The sequence below is a fragment of the Patiria miniata genome, unplaced genomic scaffold, assembly GCF_015706575.1.
Source record: "Patiria miniata isolate m_02_andy unplaced genomic scaffold, ASM1570657v1 HiC_scaffold_18, whole genome shotgun sequence".
Taxonomy (NCBI): domain Eukaryota; kingdom Metazoa; phylum Echinodermata; class Asteroidea; order Valvatida; family Asterinidae; genus Patiria; species Patiria miniata.
Genome location: NW_024037056.1, coordinates 17,258,084 through 17,285,607, shown reverse-complemented (window position 1 = coordinate 17,285,607; position 27,524 = coordinate 17,258,084). Strand labels below are relative to the sequence as shown.

At 38.8% G+C, this 27,524-nt stretch overlaps 1 protein-coding gene across 1 annotated transcript; it reads left to right on the top strand.

Moving 5' to 3' along the window:
- Positions 1 to 868: 868 nt before the first annotated feature.
- Positions 869 to 18,846, top strand: LOC119724947 (succinate dehydrogenase [ubiquinone] flavoprotein subunit, mitochondrial-like). The gene is made up of 15 exons (XM_038196278.1): positions 869 to 1,040; positions 1,688 to 1,768; positions 2,537 to 2,698; positions 7,212 to 7,267; positions 7,965 to 8,052; positions 8,609 to 8,773; positions 9,337 to 9,485; positions 10,453 to 10,577; positions 11,302 to 11,666; positions 12,515 to 12,712; positions 13,517 to 13,609; positions 14,588 to 14,686; positions 15,449 to 15,592; positions 15,745 to 15,858; positions 17,127 to 18,846. The coding sequence occupies exons 1-15, from the start codon at positions 975 to 977 to the stop codon at positions 17,211 to 17,213; spliced, it is 1,992 nt and encodes a 663-aa protein (XP_038052206.1). The 5' UTR covers positions 869 to 974; the 3' UTR covers positions 17,214 to 18,846.
- Positions 18,847 to 27,524: the final 8,678 nt, after the last annotated feature.

Sequence of the window (27,524 nt, the reverse complement as noted above, 5' to 3'; positions counted from 1 at the left end):
TCCTTTGAGGAATAACAGGGTATCACTCTCAGCTTCTTGTTTGCCGACCATGCCACTGTTTTGCTGCTGCTGGTAAACTATAGGCCAATACATGCCGCAATATAGTTTTGATGGGATTGCAGGTATTTTATTCCTGCATGTTTTTGTTTTCTTTGTACTTTCTTAAGGAGAGCCACCAGATAGTGATGAAGTTCGCTTTTGGCAATCCTTCAGGGGTGTTATCAATATTGGTTGGTTTTTTTTTGTAAAACTGGTTACCTTAAATGTTTCCATTGTGTTCTTTGTCTATGTTTTCTAACCTGAGAAATAATAAATGAAATGAAATTAAAATGCTTTTCTTCGTTACCAGATCCTTAATGTACTGGCTCCAATATCGTTCCTTTAAAGCAGTATATTCCCACTTTAATTTTTTTTTTCAGTCAACAAAGTACGTGTCCGGTCCGCGCTCGCCGGGCATTCCCGCTTTGAGCATCGCCCGGCGCCGGATCTAGCTGATCTGAGTAGCATCGATCATATTCAAAACACACCCCTTTTATGTAAATTCCAAAAACCATGATTTATGAACTCAGTCAAGGCTGCTCTGATCCCCTGCAATTTCATTTTTTTGTTTTTCAGTCAAAGTATGTGTCCGGTCCCATTATACTAGGGAGCGCTATCAATATATTTCTTTCTGCGCTCACCTAGTTTTACCTACAGATCTTATTATTACGCAAGCGTAATAATAAGATCTCGTTTAAGTGTTTGGAAACGTGACGATAGCGCCCTCTATCGCCTTAGGTAACTTTTTACGTAAATTATGGAAGTCTTAGACCCGGTGTGCCGTGCGTGGAATGAAATAAATATTGTTTGACCATTGTTCGCGCACCAGACTGAATTACTTGCCCTCGCAATATATCACGTACGCCAGCGCCACTGTCTGCAGAGTGCAGTAAATACAAATTTCGGGTAAATTCACAATAACAACAAAGTACAAAATGGCTTCGCTTCTGAGGTTACCTTGCCGATCTGGTGTCAATTTACTTGGTCATTTCTCGAAATCGGTAAGTGAATAACTTGTTTCTTTGTCTGCGTAAGAAATGAAGGAAGGGCAAGGAGTGACTATCCAGACCGGACCGCCACTTCATTCAGCTATATCTGGCTGTTGTCAGGTTGTGTACAAAGTCTATGGAGAGTCAAGAAACTTTTTCAAACTTATTGGTGATCGTGTAGTGTAGGGCCCCTGTTTTAGTTAAATCAAATTAGAGTCAAAAATGTTTTTTTTTTTATTGCTCAAAAATCACCTTTACAATCAAAAGCAGACTTTTCTCAATTCTAATCACACCCGTTTTGCAATTTTGAACAGTTTCTCGGGGTAGACATGGTAGAAATCACCATTTTCCTGCGCAGCTGCGCGGTTTGTGCCTTGCAGATCAGCGCGCCATGCGTGTTCATGGTACATCGCGGGGTGATCGCCATCTTTATTTTCAGGTTGCCTGTTGTCGCCGCGCTGTCATTGTCATTTTACCCCCAAATTTCTCTCAAAAAATCAAAACCTCGCCCTCTATGTTGGTTGTGAACAAAGTTTATGCCTAATGTGCAATGGTGGTCTGGAGTCCAGTGCATTTTCAAAGTATTTTCTAACTATATTTGAATTTTTCTCTGTCCCAGTTTACATGTTTAAGTTTCAACTATTCTTTCTCATGTCCAGGTCACACCATCACTTAGTGCCAGACCGTTCCATTTCACAATCGAGGGGAGACAAACAGGAGGGAATGTGAAGACAGGATCAGTGAGTATCTTAATTTATAATAATTTATTCATTTACAATAACCCAAATTCCATCGTAAAAATGTTCAAGTGCTCTTGACAAGATTTTATTAAAAATATTGGAAAGAGTTCCATATACGGACGTCACTAATTTTCCTTGAAATGACATGAATGACCTACCGGCCATCAGAAAGTAATAACGTGTCGTAAAAAGTCAAGTTTAGCAGGGAAACTATTGAAGCATTTAGTGAGAAAACACTTAGAAGTTTTCAGACACAGGGTGTCAAGTGACGTCAGTATATGGAATTCTTTCCAACATATAATCCTATTAAAATACTCAAATTAAAACAAAAATATGCATACTTTATAATAAGAATTGGGGAAAAAATATTAAATAGCTCATAGCATATTTAACAAAGATCTATGTGCCCAACAATTACCCCTGCTAATTAAGCCTGTTGATAAACTCGTTAACCCTAATCCTCAATCCTCCAAAATCATTCAGACGGTTTTTGGTGGATTTTGAAGGATTGAGGCTGAATCCTTGGTTTCATGACCAGAAATCATAATAATAGTATGGATGTTTGGAATTTCCCGGATAACACTGCCAAAGTTCCCAAAACTGAAACTATTTGTTCTTGTTGATGCCACAGCAGCTTTACTGCACTTACCAGGAAACAGCTGTGTTAGATTCATGGAATCAAATCGAAATCTAGTTTTTGACCAAGGCTAGAGAAGTTATGGTCCGGCTTTGTCAGACATCATACACTTATCTTTGATTTTGTCGCAGATTGCTCGTGACTACCCAGTCGTGGACCACACCTACGATGCGGTGGTCTTAGGGGCCGGTGGCGCGGGGCTGCGCGCGGCCTTCGGCCTAGCCCACGAAGGGTTCAAGACAGCGTGCGTCTCCAAACTCTTCCCTACACGATCACACACGGTCGCTGCACAGGTAAGAAAACCTTCTCTTAGCATGTCTCAGACAATGAAAGGTTTGGAATGCCTTTTGTGGGGAATGTGCAAAATGAAAACCGGGCTACATGAAAAACCAAAACAGTCTTGTTTACACCGCTAAGCTATAAAGCCCTTCAGACAACTTCCGGGATTACAATATTGGGGTTGGTTTCTTTCACAGGTACCCAGATACCTGTGTTTTAATTCAATAGGAAATATTACCCGGTTCCCGTACTACCCGGACATGGACACCGTTACTTCCTCCGGGTAAAATGAATGATTCTATTCGCAACTTGTCCCAACCTCATCCCGGATATGCATCGGGACGACCCTTCAGAAGCTGCTGGAAAATTAGACCCGATGGATTTGAACAGGGTTAAAGGGAAAATACAACATTTGCAAACATCAAAAAATAAAACTACCAAATCATTTTGAAATACCTTGCTGGACTGTTAGTGAATGACAGTCTAAAGCATCCTGTAAAATCATGGCACCTGGTATACTGTCATTTTCAAGAAAAGTGGTATTTTTGTATGAATTTCCAACTCTGATCGGCCGATCAGCGTTGGAAAAAAACTGGCTTTTTTTCAATTACTGGCCCCAGTTGACCATCGCACTTGTTTGCAATCGATTACACACCTATGAACGGGTACAAGCCAGCTAGACTGGTTCCCTGACCTTACAATTCCCCAATATATGTAAACTGCTCTGTTTCTTCTTAAATGGAGTCAGGGAACCAGACTACAGGAAAATGATTGTTTTTCTTGGTTTTTATAGCATTTTCGAACCCAAAACCTCAAAAAAGTAATTGTAACTATATTTGCTTTATATTTCCAACCCCCCAATTCCATCCATTTCTGAAAATTACAGCAAAAGCAAATGATGTGGTATGGCTTCAAGCTCAGTTTTAGTGTGGAAATGTGTCGTCGTGTTTCTTACTTGTGGTATATTTCGTAGTGTTTTTACACAACCATGGGATGGAACTGGCAGTCTCTCCAGTGTACGGCCATTGCCTATTGTGTACAGCCGGGATGCTTTGTTAAAGCTCAGGTCACAGGTTATCACACCACCGAATTCCGAAATACCTGAAGACTGTGCCGGCTGTATGAAAAGCCACTTCAAAGGTCGCAAGCGGGGAAAAAAGGGAGGCGTACGAGTACGACTTCGACGGCGGAAACATAGCCCACCTTTACCTTCAATCATCACAGGTAACTGTCGATCTTTACGGAATAAACTGGATGAATTGCAAGCCTGTGCAAAATACCGCTATGAATATCGTGAAAGCTGTTTAATGTGTTTCAGTGAAACATGGTACAAAGATACTGATACAAGCAATAATACTGACATCGATGGATTCATTTGTGAAAGAATGGACAGAACAACGGAGTCCGGAAAATCAGCCGGCGGAGGAGTCTGTATTTACGTCAACAAGCGTTGGTGTAATAACCTAACAGTTAGAAATCGATTCTGTTCTCCAGATATTGAGCTGATTACCGTCAGTGTCAGACCGTTTTACCTGCCAAGGGAATTTACACAAATATTCATCACCATGGTGTATATTCCACCTTCAGCAAATACAGATATTGCAGCAGCTAAAATCCACGGGATAGTTCAGCAACTTGAATCACAGTCGCCTGACTCTGTGAACTTGATCCTTGGAGATTTTAACAGTTGCAACCTGAAAAATGTACTGCCTCATTACTATCAATATGTCAACGTATATACTAGAGGTGATCGGACATTGGACAAATGTTACGGAAATGTCAAAAATGGTTACAAAGCTTATGGAAAAGCGGGCTTGGGCTCTTCTGATCATTGCATGGTGCATTTAGTACCGGAATACAAACAGAAACTGAAACGGGAGAAACCAAGGGTGACTCGCATCAAGAAATGGACTGACGACAGTGTGCTGGCTCTTCGTGCATGTTTTGAATGTACGGATTGGAACATTTTTACTGAGTCAAACACACTTGATGCAGCTGCTGATGTTGTCACTGATTACATCAAGTTTTGTGAAGACATGCTGGTACCTGTCAAGGAAGTGAAAACATATCCGAACAGTAAGCCCTGGGTAAACAAGGAGATCCGGAACCTCTTGAGGGAAAAACAACAGACTTTTAAAAACGGCAACTCATCAGATAGACGGAGGATCCAAAACGAACTCTCTCAAGCGATTCGTTCAAGCAAGAAGAAGTACGGCAAGAGAGTGGAAGATCAGTTCCGTGCCGGGAATCCTAAGGAAGCATGGCAGGGCATGAGATCTATCACAGGGTCAGGGAAAAATAGTCAATCTGTAGTACCACCTTGCGACGTACCATCATTCATAGAAGATCTAAGTGACTTTTATGCTCGGTTTGACAGACTGGACTTTAGAGCCCTTCACGAAGAAGGTCGTAAGACCCTTGAGAGTCAGGTTTGTAGTAATGACTTCATAAAACTGGATGCTACTGTTGTTGAAAATACTCTGAAACGGGTAAAAGTTTGTAAATCTACAGGACCAGATGGACTCTCTGGCAGAGTTCTTAAACATTGTTATAAAGAACTTTCATCAGTTTTTTGTGACCTCTTTCAGTGGTCTTTGGATACCTGTCAAATTCCTAAACTGTGGAAATCATCAACTTTGATTCCAGTGCCTAAAAAGCCTAAGCCATCAGTACTCAATGATTATAGGCCTGTAGCACTTACGTCAATAGTAATGAAGTGTTTTGAACGCATTGTAAAGGATATTCTTGTCAGTCAAACAGGTGCCTACATTGATCCCTTACAGTTTGCCTATAGAGCTAAACGTAGTGTCGAAGATGCTATCATTACACTTTTGCATAGCGTCTATAGCCATCTTGATCAACCAAGGACGTATGCTAGAACATTATTTGTGGATTTTTCTTCGGCCTTCAATCTGATCCAACCCCATGTTCTGACTGGCAAACTGAGAGGGATGAATGTGAACCCCTGTTTGATTATGTGGATCGGTGATTTTTTGACAAGCAGAACGCAAAGGGTGCGTTTCATGAATTCCCTGTCTAATGTTGTTCATAGTAATACAGGGGCTCCACAGGGGTGCGTTTTGTCCCCAGTGCTTTTTACTCTTTACACTAGTGACCTCAGAAGTGAAGACCCTATGTGTCCTATGATAAAATATGCAGATGACACCTCACTGACAGGGTTGATTAGTCATGACAATGAGACTGTATACAGGAACGAAATTGTTAAGTTCTGTAATTGGTGCAAAGATAACTTCCTAATATTGAACACGCAGAAGACGCAAGAAATTGTTTTTGATTTTAGGAAAAATCAGAATGTTATCAAACCTGTTGTAATTAGTGGTGATGAAATCCAAATTGTGACAGAGTATAAGTACCTTGGGACGTACATTGATAGTAAATTGAATTGGAATGTGAATACTCTTAAGTTATGTGCCAAGGCTAGTCAACGGCTCTTTTTCCTGCGGAAATTGAAATTATTTCATGTTAATCGTGATATTATGTTGCTTTTTTATCAGAGTGTCATACAGTCCGTCATGTCTTTTTGTTGTATCGCCTGGTTTAATGGTTTGACTGTTGTGAATTCGAACAAGTTGGAAAGGATCACTAAAATTGCCAGCAGGGTCATTGGTGTTGATGTTCTGGACATTCAATCAATGTACCACAATGCTCTTGAATCCAAACTGAGAACCATTATGCAAGACAATACTCACCCACTCCATTCGTTCATAGTACAAAACAGGTCAGGTCGAATCCGTCAATTGAACTCTCGTACAACACGACACAACCTTTCATTTTTACCCAGTGCAGTTTCACATTTTAACAAGAATTATACTAGATAATGCTGTTTTTATAATCGTGCTGTAGTGTGTTTTTAGTGCAATCAGATTAGCCCTTATTCTGTCTTATCTCATAATATTCTTATCCACCCCTCCTCACACATCTACCCATTTGTGTCGGGTTAAATTAGTAAATTGAAATCTCGTTAACACGACACATTTTTTCCCCTTATTTTTACCCAGGGCAATCTCGTGTTTTTAATCAGACTTATAGTAGATGTTATGCTTTTTAAATCGTGATGTAAATGTGTGTGTTTATACCCCTCGTACATGTAAGTTTCAACCCTTTCCCTGTTCCCTTTTCCCCCGCTCATATCCCCCTGGCTTTCTAATCCCCCCCCCGGCTTGCCATTGTGTCCTTCCCATTTTTCGTCTTTATACATAATAGCTCTATCAATCCAGATATTTTATTTATTTATTTAATTAGGCTCAATTTGTTGTTCTATTTCTGTTTACGTGTACTCTTGTCAGTGTTCTTATATTGTTACGCCTATTTGTACATTTATGTAATATGTTTTTGTTTTGGTTTTTAATGTGAAGTTTTTAAGTGTTTTATACATCATATTTGTGTGCAGAACGAGGAGACAAGTTTCATGTTTTTACATGATGAGAATAAATAAATAATAAAAAAATAATAATAATGTATATTCCCTTTAACAAGGCTTAAATCTCTCCATATTTTTTTCAACAGGGCGGCATCAATGCAGCACTTGGCAACATGGAGCCAGACAACTGGAGATGGCATATGTAAGTACAGATACCAGACCTAGCCGTGTCCAAATCACATGACTATGGCTAGGAATTACACACGTGTCTATGGTAGCCGCTGCAGCCACTTGCATAGACCTGTATGTTATTCCAAGCCGCAGCCACGGATATTGAACGTGTCCTTGAAATAGACTCCTTGCACAAGTACCCCCTCAGTGGTTAAAAAGAGAGAGTCTGGGGGCCATTTGGAGGAAAATTTGATCGCAATGCTGACGCTCAAGCAAAGACACCACAGGTTTGAGAGTAAACTAAACCTGGCACCAATTTCACGGCACTGCTAAGCACAAAAATCTGCTTAGCACCAAAAAAAGACTGGCTTATTAAAGCAGGTTACCAGCCAAAACTCCATGTGATGTATATTGCTCGTGATTAGTATCCAGCTGTTTGCTTATCACGAAAATCACATGGAGTTTTGGCTGGTAATCTGCTTTTATAAGCCAGACTTTTTTTGTGCTAAGCAAAATGTTTTGCTTAGCAGCGCTGTGAAAATGAAAATGTATTGTTCAAATATACATCCATCATCTAGTGATGGTCTAGGAGATTACAGACTAGGAGTTTGGGATCATTTCTCTGAATCATTCATTAGATATCATGGCTAATTGGCTCTGTCACGGACATTACACTTCCTGTAATGTATGTATTTATCTAATTAGCATGTTTGAATATTCATGAACAGGTATGACACAGTCAAGGGCTCTGATTGGCTGGGAGATCAAGATGCGATCCATTACATGACGGAAGAAGCACCAAAAGCCGTGATAGAGGTATCCAACAGAACTAGAAGTAAAAACGATGGTGGGCCGAACATCGTTGGAAAAAACTGATTTTTTTTTAATACTGCCCCAGATTTACCAAATTAAGTTATTAAAATTTTGTTTGCTATCTGTAACACATCCGTGATTGGGTGCAAGCCAGCTAGTCTGGTTCCCCGACCTGACAATCCCCCTATAAATTGCTCCGTTTCATCTGAAGTAGGGTCAGGGAACCTGACTACAAGAACAGCATTTTTTTCTTTCATTTTCGAACATCTATGAGCTCAAACCTTAAAAAGAGGTCAGTGTAACAATATTTGCTATAACATTTAACCCCAAATCCATCCATTTCTGAAAATAAAATCAAAAGCCAATATTGTATATTTCCTTAGATTTCAAGCAATGTTGTTGCTTCAAATGAAAGAAAATTACTACATAAACGCAAATGATCCTACGTATCTTTATCTTTCATTTTTGTGCAGCATTCGTAAAAATTATTTTTCTCAAAAGTAATTGTAACAACGTGTGACTCATTTGTGATTTTGTTTTGTTTTGTTTTGTTGTCAAGCTTGAGAATTATGGCATGCCCTTTAGTCGTACCGAGGAGGGCAAGATTTACCAGCGAGCCTTCGGTGGACAGAGCTACGACTACGGCAAGGGGGGGCAAGCTCATCGCTGCTGCGCCGTGGCCGACCGGACCGGCCACTCATTGCTACACACGCTGTACGGTCAGGTAAGTACAGGGTGTACGTGTTCTACATAACCCCTGAGGACCGACACACAAAGGGAGAACAACAGATCCTTTCAGTCCTCAGGAGTTGGGTCTTTTGTTCAAAACGGTGCTCTGTAGTAGGTTCGTGTGCTTAGTCTGTGGGAGAGTGTTATATTACAGGGACAAAGGGAAACACAAAGCATTGTCCTCGAGAGTATAGTAAAATACGCCTGTATGCCCAGCCACTCTGAAATCAGGGAAAACCTGGAAAAGTGTTTCCGTTTTTCCAATCAGGGAAAACTCAGGGAATTTGAAAAAAAACACCACAGGGAATTTGACAGTGACCCTGGTGAAGACCAGTTTGGCGTACGTGCGTCGAAAAAATTCTCACGAATTTATGGAAAATTCTTGCGGAAAACTCAAGGAATTTTGAGGGAAACCCTGTTGTAGGACACTTGTGAGGGACTACAAGTCATCACAAGTCATCACAAAGCATCACCGTGCAATGGGATATTCCATAGACTAGACATAGGACCAGATAACTACTAGACGCACTTTTTTAATGATTTGTATCATGTATACAGTCCTTGCGTTACGACTGCGAGTATTTCATCGAGTACTTTGGCCTGGATTTGATGATGGAGGACGGGGAGTGTCGAGGAATCACTGCACTGTGTCTGGAAGACGGCACTATCCACAGAATCAGAGCCAAGAACACTATCCTGGCCACTGGGTAAGGATTTCTGGATTTATTTTTTGTTTTAACAGAACAGCTGCAGGATCCGCAAAATTGTTTAGACAAAGTGAAATCGCACAATCATTTGTGGAACATCATTACAAATACAGTGGCAAGTTGACCTAAACCTGCTAGATTTAAATTATGTTCATGCAGGGCAGTAAACAATATAAAAACAGACCCAACATTGAAGTCTTTAGAAATCTTTCTTCCCCATAAGAGAAACGCTATGGAGTTTGAGATTTCAATAGGAACAAAGGAGAACAAAAGAAGGGAAATAAAGGTCTTCCCCACAAGTATATGTATGTAAGGCTGTGTCATATGGAGCTACAGCTTGTGTGATGTTCTATCTTTTCATACATATGCATATCGTTATTGTGTATCCTCATTGGGATTGTTTTGTCATTTTTCTCATGTGGTGCTGTTCATATCTTTAAAGGGAATATACATCATATGCTTTTGCTGTAATTTTCAGAAATGGATAGAATTGGGGGTTGGAAATATATAGCAAATATAGTTACACTGACTTTTTTGAGGTTTTGGGTTCGAAAATGCTATAAAAACCAAGAAAAACAATTATTTTCCTGTAGTCTGGTTCCCTGACTCCATATAAGAAGAAACAGAGCAGTTTACATACATTGGGGAATTGTAAGGTCAGGGAACCAGTCTAGCTGGCTCGTACCCGTTTATAGGTTTGTAATCGATTGCAAACAAGTGCGATGGTCAATTGGGGCCAGTATTTGAAAAAAAGCCAGTTTTTTTCCAACGCTGATCGACCGATTAGCGTTGGAAATTGATACAAAAATACCACTTTTCTTGAAAATGACAGTATACCAGGTGCCATGATTTTACAGGATGCTTTACACCGTCATTCACTAACAGTCCAGCAAGGTATTTCAAAATGATTTGGTAGTTTTATTTTTTGATGTTTGCAAATGTTGTATTTTCCCTTTAATTGTTTTAGCGGTTATGGGCGTGCCTATTTCAGCTGTACCTCCGCCCACACCTGCACTGGCGACGGCACCGCTATGGTTACCAGGGCGGGAATAGCCAATGAGGACATGGAGTTTGTCCAGTTCCACCCTACAGGTATGTGCTCCGTGAAGCTACCGTAGAGGGCGCTGTTTGGAAAACTTCGTCGAAATTTCATTACTGACCAATCCAACAATGAATGAAAAATAGACACAAAAAATTGTACTTAATATTGACATTTTTAATATGTACATGACTTAAGATTAAACCTGACGTGCATGTGTCATTCTCTAAATTTAGGGTCGAGGTGTGACATTTTCCTTAACTTTGTAATTTGCCGTTCAAGTGTCATTAAAAATGAGTTTTATAGACCCTGGCCCTGGCCCTGGCAAAGCCAACCATGGTCTATGATATGTAAACAGACTCGGAGATTAATTATGTAGCTAGACTGCATATAACCTCGAGAAACTGACCAATCGGCAGGCGCCGTCTATACACGCGTAATTCGAGCTCCCTGTGTGCGTAAACATCACGCCCAAGATGAGAAGCATTTTTAACAGGTTGTTGTATTACAAAAACGCGACATCGAAATTGACCAATCACAATCTTAGTCCCGATTTGAGAATGATGGCGATGTCATATGCAATGGCGATCTCGTTGTACTGTCCGTAAGCCATGATTTCTGAATGAAATGACGTCATGCATGCTTAGATATATCAGACGTAATACAGGGGACTTGGCTCTGTGGATAACGGTGATACTCAGACAAGCATTCGGCAGGGTTTTCCAGCAAAGATTTTGTTTCTAATGAAGCAGAGGGATTGGTTGTCTGTGTGTGTAGGTATCTACGGCGCAGGCTGCCTCATCACTGAAGGGTGTCGTGGTGAGGGCGCCATTCTCATCAACAGCGAGGGTGAACGCTTCATGGAACGCTACGCCCCGACTGCCAAGGACCTGGCCTCCCGCGACGTCGTCTCACGCTCCATGACCATCGAGATCCGTGAGGGACGGGGTTGCGGTCCCAACAAGGATCACGTCTTTCTGCAGTTGTCGCATCTGCCACCTCAGCAGCTCGCCATGCGCCTGCCGGGCATCTCCGAGACCGCGCAGATCTTTGCCGGCGTTGACGTGACCCGAGACCCGGTGCCCGTGCTTCCGACGGTGCATTATAACATGGGCGGGGTACCGACCAACTACAGAGGGCAGGTATGTGTGCGTGTGAAGCTTGTTTAGGAACTGTAGGTTGCATACCTGTGACCTACTCATCGGTGCCATACATAGTTTAAATCTCAAACTGAAACAGTCGCCTCAAACTGCTTCAATTATTACACAAAGTATTGCCTAAAACCATCCCATAACCAGTGCTGTATTGTTGAATGGATTCATCTTGAATAAATACAATGTACTACAATCTACATGTACAGAGTGAGTAAAAAAAAAACGAAACACAAATGTCGGACCATTGTTTTAGTGAAGTTCTGCATGTATCACTTTCAAAATCTAGGATATGAAAGCCCAATTCATAAGCTTTCTTTTAGTACAAGAATCATTCAAATCACTCATGCTCTTTTCAAGTTACGGAATTTTAAACACAACCACCGTTTTAAAATTCTGTCCACGGATCACAAACATGTAAGTGTTCTTTCAGGAAAACAAAATGTGTGCGATGTGTTTTCGTTTTGCTGAAAGAACGCACACCTTTTTTTGTGATCTGCGGACAGAACCTTAAAACGGTGGTTGTGTTTCAAATTCCGTAACTTGAAAAGTACTTGAGTGATTTGAATGATTCTTGTACTAAAAGAAAGCTTATGAATTGGGCTTTCATATCCTAGATTTTGAAAATGCTACATGCAGAAATTCACTGAAACAATGGTCCTGACATTTGGGTTTCTCTTTTTATGACTTACCCTGTAAATGTCATGAGTTACATGCAACCTCAGTACATTACACCCATAGGTACTGCCTAAGTTGTAGAGCAGGCTACTCCTTAAAAGTATTACATTTGTCAGTCAACAATCTAAACAAAAAAACGGCGTCTACTTTCCATTTTTCAGGTGATCACGTACGAGAACGGCGAAGACAAGATTGTGCCTGGCCTGTACGCCTGCGGGGAGGCTGCCTGTGCCTCGGTCCACGGAGCCAATCGCCTGGGTGCCAACTCTCTCTTGGATCTGGTGGTGTTTGGTCGTGCCTGCGCTCACACTATCACGGAGCTGGATAAGCCTGGCGACGCCCAGCCCGAATTGAAATCGGTAAGCTTTGCTTAACCCTAACCCCCTAGGGTATTCTGGCTAGAAACCATGTCAAATGCAGCAACATCGAACACTTGTCAAAATGACAAGCCTCCCCAGTGTAGCAAGATCCATCAGGCCAAAAGTCTCAAGGCCAAACTGCCTCAGAGTCTGTGGTCACCAACTGCAGCAGGATACAACTGTGGCATTTGTTCAATGGGACTAGCTGTCATTGTTTCTGAATTGGCCGTTCATGCACTGGTGTTGATGGCTCAATGTAGCAAGGTCACACAGACTTTAACCCCCGATGTACTGTGTTGCGTCTGGCAGGGTTAGGGTCATTCTATAAATTTGGGGTCCACTTCTTTTCCTGTGCTGGTTACATCTGACATCCATGATTTTATAATTCTGAACATAGCAAATGACTCAGGAGGACCATTAGCAAGACCATGAGCCTATGTTGCTCAGGTTTGCCAACGTAAGTGGTATCATGACACATCTATATCTAGTCAAATTCACTTCAAAGAAGCAACTTCATTCAGATCAGCTCCAGACAAGCTCAAAACTCAACCCATAATCTTGACAGATTTACCACCCACCCAAGTGTGTATTTGCCTGCAATCGGGGACCCCCTATTGTCCCTCTTTTGCTTGTACTAACTTTTTAGGAAGACCTCCCATATGTTTTGTACATGAATCCAAATAGGGGACCCCTCGCGAATTGGGGACCCTATTGTCCTCTATTGTTCAATGTCCGCTATTGCATGCAGAAACAAACTCAATCATGTGTGTATAACCATACGCTTCATTTGTCGCGTATTTTCAGAATGCCGGTGAAGCTTCTGTTGCCAACATCGACAAGCTGCGCTACGCTGACGGCAATACCAAGGTGGCAGACATCAGGCTGAACATGCAGAAGGTAAGCCAAGGAAGAACATGAAGGGCCCGTCTCTATTCATATCTGGGACGAGTTCCAGACAAGTCGCGGGTAGAATCATTCACTTTGTCCGGAAGAAGCTCTGCATTTGTCCTGGACATGTTCCAGGGAAATTTTCCTAAGCAAGTGCTTGACTCAACAATACTGATAACTTCACTGCGGGAAGATTGCGGGGACGTTGTTCAGAATCCTGCAACTTATACCCGATGAAACGTCCGCAACTTGTCCGGAATTCGTCCCGGATATGAATTGAGACGTCCCTATTTAAATTGAGACGGATTCTAATCAATGGGATTATCATAAATCCTAGAAATTTACGCAAAGCATTGTTGAAGAGGCCTGTAAAAAGGTTGGTGTTTAACTTAAGTCTGATTCAGTATGGCTCAGTAGACGTTTATTTGAGGTTTGCTTGACGTGAAAAAAACAGAGAATATTTTTCTGCCTTCTGAATAGGATTCCAGTCCATTGTAGGTCACTCCATCGTAGGTTACTCCTCAGCTAATACAGGCACCCAGTCGTACTTCTGAGTATGTAAACACCGACAATCGTGGACCTAGGACAATAGGGTTAGGGCACTGACAATACGTCCACGATTGCACGAACGTCCACGATCGAAATTCATGTACAAAACCAATGAGAGCTGTTGGTAAAAAGTTAAGGTACAAACAAAGGAATGAGGATTAGGGACAATAGGGGTCCACGATTGCCGGTTTTTACGAAGATGGGTGGGCGGTGTGTAAGTAAGAGTAAAGTGGCTTGCCTATGGACACATCAGATGGCGAGGAGCTGGCTTTCAACTTCTGACCCTCTGATCATGAGTCACAAGCACTGATCACAAGCCATTATCCTTTCAAATAAATGAAATGAAGTGTATGAAAGTTTCATGGAACATTTATTATTTTGAACTTTCCTGAAACAGTTTCTTTGTAAGCAGTACGATTTTTTTTTTTGTTATTGTAGGTCATGCAGAACAATGCTGCGGTGTTCCGAACCGGTGAAACTCTGAAGGAAGGTGTTGATCTCATCATGGACACTTACAAGACTATGGACGACATGAAGGTACATTATCATGAAAATGGCCAGTTTGCCAGCTCAAGAAAAACAATTGTATTCACTTCTAACAAAAACTTTTATAAATATTAAGTTAATTAGCAAAATCACATTTTGGAAGTTAGGCTTATGACAGAATGCCAGCTAACGCCTAATTAAAAATAAAGAAATTTTCAAACAAGAAACCACAAAGGGACTACGTGCATTACAATAATTTGTTGAACACATACAGAATGATAGAAGTTCTCAGTGACAGCATGGAGAGGAGAAACTATCTGTCAAAATCTATCAAGTGACAGTTTTTAAGAGTTTTATAAATTGGGCTCATAATTATTGGTACAATTGACAGGCTGTGGCAAATTTTGTTAACTGAAGATACCATGCCTTGACTGACAGTAACAGATATGGTGGGTTTAAGCACTGCTGAGTGCCTGACAATGATTGATTTAATTCAGTGACAAATGAAGGCACAAATGGTTCACTCATATCCTAGTAAAACAAAGACATTGCCCTCTATAAGAGGGCATTGGCTGTTATGCAAAAGGTCTATAGAATTACAGTTAAAGTTGTAGCAGTATTCAGGGACACCTTATCCAAACCCCTTCAACAGGTCTTGACAGTTATGTGGTTTAATTAATCCATAGGGGTTCTGGCAGTTGGTGACCAGCCTCTGCAAAAGCTATGGGAGGGGAAGACGTTGGGAGTGCAGTTGTTGGTCTGCCGTTTCAAAGTATATGATGGTTATTTTTTGATCTGGTTTAAAATGTCTAGGTGTACGACCGCGGTCTCGTCTGGAACACTGATCTGGTGGAGGCCCTAGAACTGCAGAACCTGATGTTGAACTCTGTTCAGACAATGGTGGCAGCAGAGGCACGCAAGGAGAGCAGAGGAGCGCACGCACGGGAGGACTTCAAGGTATGCGATGGACTTGCACACCAGCGGTACTCGTACTCATGGCAAAGTACTCGTACTGGTTCTTGTACTCAAGGAACTGTATTCAACTACATTACTGATTTCACCCTCTGAAACAGTCAAATGTACATTTTGTTCTGCTTTTTTTTTCTCAGACCCGTATTGATGAGTATGACTTCAGCAAGGCGTTGGAGGGTCAGACGCCCAAGCCTTTTGAGGAGCACTGGAGGAAGCACACCATGAGCGACATGGACATCAACACCGGAAAGGTGGGTTCAATATCCATATTATAATATTTGAATATTCATCACCCTGAGCGACATGGACCTCAACACCGGAAAGGTGGGTTCAATATCCATATTGTAATATTTGAATATTCATCACCCTGAGTGACATGGACCTCAACACCGGAAAGGTGGGTTCAATATCCATATTATAATATTTGAATATTCATCACCCTGAGCGACATGGACCTCAACACCGGAAAGGTGGGTTCAAAATCCATATTATAATATTTGAATATTCATCACCCTGAGCGACATGGACCTCAACACCGGAAAGGTGGGTTCAATATCCATATTATAATATTTGAATATTCATCAACCGAATATTCAAATAGCTTTTTGCCAGGAAAGATGGGTCAATATCCATATTATTGTATTTGAATATTCATCAACCGAATATTCGAATAGCTTTTTGCCAGGAAAGATGGGTCAATATCCATATTATTGTATTTGAATATTCATCAACCGAATATTCAAATAGCTTTTTGCCAGGAAAGGTGGGTCAATATCCATATTATAATATAAGAATATTCATCAACCGAATATTCAAATAGCTTTTTGCCAGGAAAGATGGGTCAATATCCATATTATTGTATTTGATTATTCATCAACTGAATATTCAAATAGCTTTTTGCCAGGAAAGGTGGGTCAATATCCATATTATAATATTTGAATAATCATCAACTGAATATTCGAATAGCTTTTTGCCAGGAAAGGTGGGTTCAGTATCCATATTATTGTATTTGAATATTCATCAACTGAATATTCGAATAGCTTTTTGCCAGGAAAGGTGGGTCATTATCCATATTATAATATTTGAATATTCATCAACTGAATATTCGAATAGCTTTTTGCCAGGAAAGATGTGTCAAATATCCATATCATAATATTTGAATATTCATCAACCGAATATTCGAATAGCTTTTTGCCAGGAAAGATGGGTCAATATCCATATTATTGTATTTGAATATTCATCAACTGAATATTCAAATAGCTTTTTGCCAGGAAAGGTGAGTTCAGTATCCATATTATTGTATTTGAATATTCGATCATCAACCAGATATTCAAATAGCTTCCCGCTTGCACTTTTTGACCAGTGAGAAGTGCAGTTGCAGCAGGTGTGTGTAAACCTTGATCGGCGAGTTTCGAATATTAAAAAATTCGGTCAAATACAGTTTCGAATAATCAAATACTAAATTATTATCAAAACACCTGAAAATGTTGTCACCTCTAGTTTCCTTTGTTTTTCACAGGTTGACTTGGTGTACAGACCCGTGATTGACAAGACATTAAACCAGGAAGACTGCTCAACCGTTCCCCCCGCCGTTCGTTCGTATTAAACAAAATTAAACTACTTAAACTTGTACAGCCCTCCCTCAAACTATCTGTAGAAGAATGAATGTGATGTGATCGAGCTATGTGAGTTGTTTGTCGACCCTGGTCAATTTTTGTTACAGATTTGAAAAGAGCACAATCCCAGCATTACTGCTGTGAAAACCGTTTGCTGTAGTTCAAAAATTATGGTATTCGAAACACCAAGAAATGTGATAAAGTGATGTGATGAAGTGGCCCTATTTTGGCCTGAACCTCCAAATGAAAATTCCCAGCAAACGACTCATTTAGCTTGATTGTATCACAAATGTCTTCAAAACATACAAACTGTCCGAAATATTTTGGACATTGAAAAGAAAACGTGAAAGCCAGTTTGTAGTCGTTTGGCATTTAAGCGTGCGGTTTGAGAAATACAAATTTCTAGGCTAACATGTTTTTGTCGAAGAAATATGAACATGGAAATGAATCAACTTGTAATGCAATTTTAGGCTTTTGGGGCTGAAAATGTATATAAACATATAATGTGCTTATCCTGTCTCGTATTTCGAGATGAAGCAGTGATTGTTGGTGTGCTTGAACTAAAGATGTACACGTGATAATCTGTTTCTAACTTCGAAGATTAAAACTAATAAAAGGCTAGGATGAAGAGATTTTTCTGTAGGTATGAATTCAGAAGTTTATATACGACTTGTATTTCACTGTGTAACTTCATGCATTGTGTAGAAATTAACAGAATTAGAAAACTGGTTATCATGAAAAGATTTCTCAGCCTCTGAGATTTGATTGGTTGCTATGTGCTGTGAAGTTATCTTCCCTGCTGTCTGATTGGTTAATTTGGTGAGTTGACGACAGTCTAAGTTGACAACAGCCTCCGTTAGTTTTGCCAAAACAGCCCATAGCAAACACGGCTTTAGTCATAGTGCATGCTAGTACAAAGATGATTGACAAGTCCAGTCAACTAACCGGGACCAGACTATTGAGGTTGGTCACATTACTGGTAACCGACCCATAGTCACACAAAAAGCAGTGTTAAGCAGGGAGCCAGGATTGTAAAATTTTGATGTGATGAAATTATTCTCAAACTTCCTGACACAAATCTGTGATCGTCCTTGTTTTTCTGTCAGTTTATGATATTAAAACGTCTTGTTGCTAGAGGTGGTAACATTTGTTTGTTTTTTTGTTGGTTTTTTGTGCGCAGACATTTTACATATAAGCAGACAGCAAAACATGTTTATGAAAGTATTGCACAATTTCTTTTGCCAACCGAATCATGTATCTATATCTCAATATCAAGTTTGATGATAATTAATAAAAAACAACTTGACAAACTAAAGTGGAAAAGTGCCACTTCAAAAGAAATAGCACAGATGCTCATATGAACTAGTGTATTAACGTCTTGTTCTGACTTAAATTTAAAAAAACTTCAAGAGGTCATTGGTAGTTGTACATTTCTAACTAAACTGGTAGTTGAGTAGGAAATAAAAGGTGTTTTGTCTCAGTATTTTAAAGTCTGAATATCCAATATTAAAGTCTACCTACCTATTTTGTTTAACTGCTAAAACTGCATAATAGTTTGTGAAAAATATTGTGATAGAATTAAATGAAAACTAGAGGTTCGTGTTGTTGAGACACAAACGTAGAGTGGTCGGGCAGACATCTATGCTTCTCATACCAACAAAGTAATTTGTGCATTTTTGGCCAAATTTAATTAAAAATGTAAAGTAAACCCCTTGCATTTTTTTTTCAATTTTGGCCAAAAAATGAAATTGCTTCAAACTTGCAAGAAAGATGCCTAAGGGACCTTAGAACACATTCCAATTAAATTTGTGGACGGTTCGACTTTTCAAACGAATTTCTGCATTGTTTTGAAAAAAGTCAATTTTTGACCGAATTTCATCAAAAAAGTAAGGCTAACCCCTTGCATTTTTTTCAATTTTGGCCAAAAAATGAAATTGCTTCAAACTTGCAGGAAAGATGCCTAGGAGATCCTAGAATTCATTCCAATGCAATTTGTGGACGGTTGGACTTTTCAAAGGAATTTCTGCATTGTTTTGAAAAAAGTCAATTTTTGACCGAATTTCATCAAAAAAGTAAGGCTAACCCCTTGCATTTTTTTCAATTTTGGCCAAAAAATGAAATTGCTTCAAACTTGCAGGAAAGACGCCTAAGGAACCCTAGAACACATTCCAATGCAATTTGTGGACGGATGGACTTTTCAAAGGAATTTCTGCATTGTTTTGAAAAAAGTCAATTTTTGACCAAATTTCGTCAAAAAAGTAAGGCTTACCCCTTGCATTTTTTTCAATTTTGGCCAAAAAATGAAATTGCTTCAAACTTGCAGGAAAGACGCCTAAGGGACCCTAGAACACACTCCAATGCGATTTGTGGACGGTTGGACTTTTCAAAGGAATTTCTGCATTGTTTGGAGAAAAGTCAATTTTTGAAAGAATTTCATCAAAAAAGTAAGGCTAACCCTTGCATTTTTTTCAATTTTGGCCAAAAAATGAAATTGCTTCAAACTTGCAGGAAAGACGCCTAAGGGACCCTAGAACACATTCCAATGCGATTTGTGGACGGATGGACTTTTCAAAGGAATTTCTGCATTGTTTTGAAAAAAGTCAATTTTTGACCGAATTTCATCAAAAAAGTAAGGCTAACCCCTTGCATTTTTTTCAATTTTGGCCAAAAAATGAAATTGCTTCAAACTTGCAGGAAAGATGCCTAGGAGATCCTAGAATTCATTCCAATGCAATTTGTGGACGGTTGGACTTTTCAAAGGAATTTCTGCATTGTTTTGAAAAAAGTCAATTTTTGACCGAATTTCATCAAAAAAGTAAGGCTAACCCCTTGCATTTTTTTCAATTTTGGCCAAAAAATGAAATTGCTTCAAACTTGCAGGAAAGACGCCTAAGGAACCCTAGAACACATTCCAATGCAATTTGTGGACGGATGGACTTTTCCAAGGAATTTCTGCATTGTTTGGAGAAAATTCAATTTTTGACCAAATTTCATCAAAAAAGTAAGGCTAACCCCTTGCATTTTTTTCAATTTTGGCCAAAAAATGAAATTGCTTCAAACTTGCAGGAAAGATGCCTAGGAGACCCTAGAACACATTCCAGTGCAATTTGTGGACGGATGGACTTTTACAAAGGAATTTCTGAATTGTTTTGAAAAAAGTCAATTTTTGACCGAATTTCATCAAAAAAGTAAGGCTAACCCCTTGCATTTTTTTTTCAATTTTGGCCAAAAAATGAAATTGCTTCAAACTTGCAGGAAAGACGCCTAAGGCACCCTCAAACACATTCCAATGCAATTTGTGGACGGATGGACTTTACAAAGGAATTTCTGCATTGTTTTGACAAAAGTCAATTTTTGAAAGAATTTCATCAAAAAAGTAAGGCTAACCCCTTGCATTTTTTTTCAATTTTGGCCAAAAAATGAAATTGCTTCAAACTTGCAGGAAAGACGCCTAAGGGACCCTAGAACACATTCCAGTGCAATTTGTGGACGGATGGACTTTTTTAAAGGAATTTCTGCATTGTTTTGAAAAAAATTCAATTTTTGACCGAATTTCATCAAAAAAGTAAGGCTAACCCCTTGCATTTTTTTTTCTTTTTTCAATTTCGGCCAAAAAAGAAAATTGCTTCAAACTTGCAGGAAAGATGCCAAAGGGACCGTAGAACACATTCCAATGTGATTTGTGAACGGATGGACTTTTCAAAGGAATTTCTGCATTGTTTGGAGAAAATTCAGTTTTTGACCAAATTTCATCAAAAAAGTAAGGCTAACCCCTTGCATTTTTTTCAATTTTGACCAAAAAATGAAATTGCTTCAAACTTGCAGGAAAGATGCCTAAGAGACCCTAGAACACATTCCAGTGCAATATTTGGACGGATGGACTTTACAAAGGAATTTCTGCATTGTTTTGAAAAAAGTCAATTTTTGACCGAATTTCATCAAAAATGTAAGGCTAACCCCTTGCATTTTTTTCAATTTTGACCAAAAAATGAAATTGCTTCAAACTTGCAGGAAAGATGCCTAAGAGACCCTAGAACACATTCCAGTGCAATTTGTGGACGGATGGACTTTTCAAAGGAATTTCTGCATTGTTTTGAAAAAAGTCAATTTTTGACCGAATTTCATCAAAAATGTAAGGCTAACCCCTTGCATTTTTTTCAATTTTGACCAAAAAATGAAATTGCTTCAAACTTGCAGGAAAGATGCCTAGGAGATCCTAGAATTCATTCCAATGCAATTTGTGGACGGTTGGACTTTTCAAAGGAATTTCTGCATTGTTTTGAAAAAAGTCAATTTTTGACCGAATTTCATCAAAAAAGTAAGGCTAACCCCTTGCATTTTTTTCAATTTTGACCAAAAAATGAAATTGCTTCAAACTTGCAGGAAAGATGCGTAAGGGACCCTAGAACACATTCCAGTGCAATTTGTGGACGGATGGACTTTTTTAAAGGAATTTCTGCATTGTTTTGAAAAAAATTCAATTTTTGACCGAATTTCATCAAAAAAGTAAGGCTAACCCCTTGCATTTTTTTTCTTTTTTCAATTTCGGCCAAAAAAGAAAATTGCTTCAAACTTGCAGGAAAGATGCCAAAGGGACCGTAGAACACATTCCAATGTGATTTGTGAACGGATGGACTTTTCAAAGGAATTTCTGCATTGTTTGGAGAAAATTCAGTTTTTGACCAAATTTCATCAAAAAAGTAAGGCTAACCCCTTGCATTTTTTTCAATTTTGACCAAAAAATGAAATTGCTTCAAACTTGCAGGAAAGATGCCTAAGAGACCCTAGAACACATTCCAGTGCAATATTTGGACGGATGGACTTTACAAAGGAATTTCTGCATTGTTTTGAAAAAAGTCATTTTTGACCGAATTTCATCAAAAATGTAAGGCTAACCCCTTGCATTTTTTTCAATTTTGACCAAAAAATGAAATTGCTTCAAACTTGCAGGAAAGATGCCTAAGAGACCCTAGAACACATTCCAGTGCAATTTGTGGACGGATGGACTTTTCAAAGGAATTTCTGCATTTTTTTGAAAAAAGTCAATTTTTGACCGAATTTCATCAAAAAAGTAAGGCTAACCCCTTGCATTTTTTTCAATTTTGACCAAAAAATGAAATTGCTTCAAACTTGCAGGAAAGATGCCTAAGAGACCCTAGAACACATTCCAGTGCAATTTGTGGACGGATGGACTTTTTTAAAGGAATTTCTGCATTGTTTTGAAAAAAATCAATTTTTGACCGAATTTCATCAAAAAAGTAAGGCTAACCCCTTGCATTTTTTTCAATTTTGACCAAAAAATGAAATTGCTTCAAACTTGCAGGAAAGATGCGTAAGGGACCCTAGAACACATTCCAGTGCAATTTGTGGACGGATGGACTTTTTTAAAGGAATTTCTGCATTGTTTTGAAAAAAATTCAATTTTTGACCGAATTTCATCAAAAAGTAAGGCTAACCCCTTGCATTTTTTTTCTTTTTTCAATTTCGGCCAAAAAAGAAAATTGCTTCAAACTTGCAGGAAAGATGCCAAAGGGACCGTAGAACACATTCCAATGTGATTTGTGAACGGATGGACTTTTCAAAGGAATTTCTGCATTGTTTGGAGAAAATTCAGTTTTTGACCAAATTTCATCAAAAAAGTAAGGCTAACCCCTTGCATTTTTTTTTCAATTTCGGCCAAAAAATGAAATTGCTTCAAACTTGCAGGAAAGACGCCTAAGGCACCCTCAAACACATTCCAATGCAATTTGTGGACGGATGGACTTTACAAAGGAATTTCTGCATTGTTTTGACAAAAGTCAATTTTTGAAAGAATTTCATCAAAAAAGTAAGGCTAACCCCTTGCATTTTTTTTCAATTTTGGCCAAAAAATGAAATTGCTTCAAACTTGCAGGAAAGACGCCTAAGGCACCCTCAAACACATTCCAATGCAATTTGTGGACGGATGGACTTTTCAAAGCAATTTCTGAATTGGTTTGAAAAAAGTCAATTTTTGACCGAATTTCATCAAAAAAGTAAGGCTAACCCCTTGCATTTTTTTCAATTTTGGCCAAAAAATGAAATTGCTTCAAACTTGCAGGAAAGATGCCTAGGAGATCCTAGAATTCATTCCAATGCAATTTGTGGACGGTTGGACTTTTTAAAGGAATTTCTGCATTGTTTGGAGAAAAGTAAATTTTTGACCGAATTTCATCAAAAAAGTAAGGCTAACCCCTTGCATTTTTTTCAATTTTGACCAAAAATGAAATTGCTTCAAACTTGCAGGAAAGATGCATAAGAGACCCTAGAACACATTCCAGTGCAATTTGTGGACGGATGGACTTTTTAAAAGGAATTTCTGTATTGTTTTGAAAAAAATTCAATTTTTGACCGAATTTCATCAAAAAAGTAAGGCTAACCCCTTGCATTTTTTTTCTTTTTTCAATTTCGGCCAAAAAAGAAAATTGCTTCAAACTTGCAGGAAAGATGCCAAAGGGACCGTAGAACACATTCCAATGTGATTTGTGAACGGATGGACTTTTCAAAGGAATTTCTGCATTGTTTGGAGAAAATTCAGTTTTTGACCAAATTTCATCAAAAAAGTAAGGCTAACCCCTTGCATTTTTTTCAATTTTGACCAAAAAATGAAATTGCTTCAAACTTGCAGGAAAGATGCCTAAGAGACCCTAGAACACATTCCAGTGCAATATTTGGACGGATGGACTTTACAAAGGAATTTCTGCATTGTTTTGAAAAAAGTCAATTTTTGACCGAATTTCATCAAAAATGTAAGGCTAACCCCTTGCATTTTTTTCAATTTTGACCAAAAAATGAAATTGCTTCAAACTTGCAGGAAAGATGCCTAAGAGACCCTAGAACACATTCCAGTGCAATTTGTGGACGGATGGACTTTTCAAAGGAATTTCTGCATTGTTTTGAAAAAAGTCAATTTTTGACCGAATTTCATCAAAAATGTAAGGCTAACCCCTTGCATTTTTTTAAATTTTGACCAAAAAATGAAATTGCTTCAAACTTGCAGGAAAGATGCCTAAGAGACCCTAGAACACATTCCAGTGCAATTTGTGGACGGATGGACTTTTCAAAGGAATTTCTGCATTGTTTTTAAAAAAGTCAAGTTTTGAAAGAATTTCATCAAAAAAGTAAGGCTAACCCCTTGCATTTTTTTTTCAATTTAGGCCAAAAAATGAAATTGCTTCAAACTTGCAGGAAAGACGCGTAAGGGACCCTAGAACACATTCCAGTGCAATTTGTGGACGGATGGACTTTAAAATGAAATGTCAACAAAAATTGGTGGTAAAATCAGTCAAAAGTGTGAATTGTTTTCTCAAACAAAGAAAGGCTCCTTTTACCTCCAAAGGAATTGCTTTATTGTATGGAAAGAAGTACATTTTTGGCCACATTTAATTTAAACTGTACAAGAGATTCGCATTTGTTGAGTATACAAAGACACACCGACTGAACTAACACAGGTGACTTTTATAAATGCACAATCCATTCAAAACATATAGGACACATTTTCATGTACATGTACATGTTTATTCATCTTTTGACATGATTCAATACTATTTCCAAGTCCATGTAAGATGGGGACATGTACGTGTGTTTGTTTATGGTTTAAAGCCAGGACCCACACGTGAATAACCATCAAGTAATCGAGGACAGGAGTCAAATCGAGGACGACCTCGATTAGGAAACGTGTACAAACCAATGAGAGCTGTTGCAAAAAATTTTAGTATAAACAAAAGATCAATGATGATGAACAATAGAAAATCCTTGATTTACACCATAAACAAACGTGCTGTACAATGTACTTCATATAATACATAATGATATCACATTAGCTTTCAGGAGCATAGTTATAAACACACCTATATTTTACACCTACAGTAAAGAGCAACATTCCTGTGGAAATAGTTTTTAAAATTGAAACAATTCAAAATTCATTGCGAAATGTATTAATCCTATTAAATAAATAAATATCACCCTGTTCCATGTACATGTACAACAGGTTACAATTTAAAGTTGTTCAGGCACTAAACAAATAAGGGGGTAATTATATCAATGTGGTAAAAAAATATGTAATTTTTTTTTTTTTTAAAGTGTGATCTAAGTAAAACAAAAAAATAACAAATTAAATTGCATAGTTTCTTTCTACTGTCTTACAAGTATCTAGTGTCGAGCTCTAGGGGAAATTTTTAAAAATCACAGATTTAGACAAAAGGTTTGGGTTGATTTTCCATGGTGAGGAAGAAGAGTTACAGTTCATTGTGGCAGCTTCATGTAAAGCATGCACTTTAGCTGTACACATCCACATGATATAACCTGCACTACATGTACATGATGTACACACGCAGTGCAAATTTATCATTACTTTGTGTTCTGAAGTCCAACTTCAAGACATTGCAATTAGCTGCCGTTGGAAAAGTGAATGTGATACATCAATAATATGTGACAATAAAAAAAAAACATGTTTAGCGTCCTGCCTTTTTGAAGAAAAGGAAGCGGGAGGCCCTTTTTTTTCACCTCCAAATTGGCCACCCGACCGGGCTATTTTTCAAGATGGCGGACAGTTTTTGTTTTTTAAATGGCCGCCATTGGACTCAGGAAATGACATACCAGCTTTATATGGGCTAGATGCAACAGACAAAGAGGCCAAAAATGATGTCACTGTTTTAAATTTATGATTTTTTCGGTTAAAACAAAAGAAGGAAAAAAAGGAGGAGGCCTCCAAAAAGGAAGCGGGCGGGGACGCTTAACATGTTTGTTTTTTATTTGGCCTAATGAGTAGAAAACAATTACAGACCAAACTAAGGTACATTTACAACGCCTTAACGACCTGTACATGTACATCATGTGGTCGGAGCTGGGCGCACTTTGGATTTTACAGAATTGCCCAACAGTAAGGAATAGGTATAATAAGGTAAACACTCAAAGCTTTGAATACGGCAAAACTTGGAAAACACTTTTTATATTTTATTAAAAGATCAATGTTGTTTATTTGATTATATGCAAGGCGCTGCCCATTTCGAGAGTAGTGAATACTTTAAAATACAGTAACGAATAATTTAAAGTATGGCGCATCATTATTTTTTTTTCAGCTTGGGGGAATTCTCACTTTTAATTTTTTTTTTCAGTATGATTGGAGCACCACTTTTAGGTATCCCTGTGGTTCTTAAGGTACCCTTCCCCATTCCCCATGCATAAAAAAATAAACTCTACAAACCTCATTTTGAGGACATGATATAATTTAAGCAGTACACATGATTCAGCTAAAATGCATAAATTTAACTCTTTACAGCCAAGGCCGTTCTTATGAATACAATTATTATGCGTCAGCATCTGGAGTTGCTTAATGGAGGCCTAATCAGAAGAAACAAGGTGCATCTCAGACTCAATAAAATATGACATTATAGAAAATGTGGGCGTACAAACCCTTTCCTCTTTTATCCGAACAAAACCAGTTATATTTTGTACCCTGTGGCCTGTGCATTTTAAGGTAAGTGCGTATGCCAGTTCAATATTGTTTGTGGTCAAAATATAGCAGTTTTTGTCTTAATATTTGGTTTTTAGCCAAGTTACTAAAAAGGGACTATGTGCTCGGCCGGTTTGAAATGAGTACTTTTAAAACCAGCTAAGGGCCTGGACACTCAAGGCCATTATCAGTTCTTGTTTCATACCGGCCAAGCATAAGTGCAACTTAATACTCAAGTGACACCTGAGAGCTTGCAGGCAGTTTTGTCCAACAATTCGCTTGCTCACACTGGGAATACAACCCCTGACCTGTGGTTATATGTAACTAGTGCAGACACCTTAACCCTCGACAACCAAGCTTGTAAAAGTTAGATAGTTGATTTTAAATTAATATTGCAGCGCATACCACAATCAATCTCAAAGTTTTACTGTCTCCAAATGAAAAATTCCATCATACACAAATGTACATGGTTTTTGTCTCTAATTCCACCTTACTGTCTCCAAATGAAAAATTCCATCATACATGGCTTTTGTCTCTATTCCATCCACTGCATTTCTCTAGTCTTGGTCTTAAAGTTGCTTTGGTACAACGACCCGAGAAATTCCTCAAGCATGTTATTAGTCAAGTAAATGCCAGTCAAGTCAAGTAAATGCTAGTAGGGGCTCGTAGCCAAGCGGTTAGAGCGTGGAGCTACGGAGCTAAAGGTTGGCGGTTCGAATCCCATTCGGACCAAAAACTGGAAAACTCTCTCTGACGACCCAACAGTAAAATGGGTACCTGATTCGTTCAGGGAAGGTAAGACGGCGAGAGGAGAGGACTGGGCACCGCC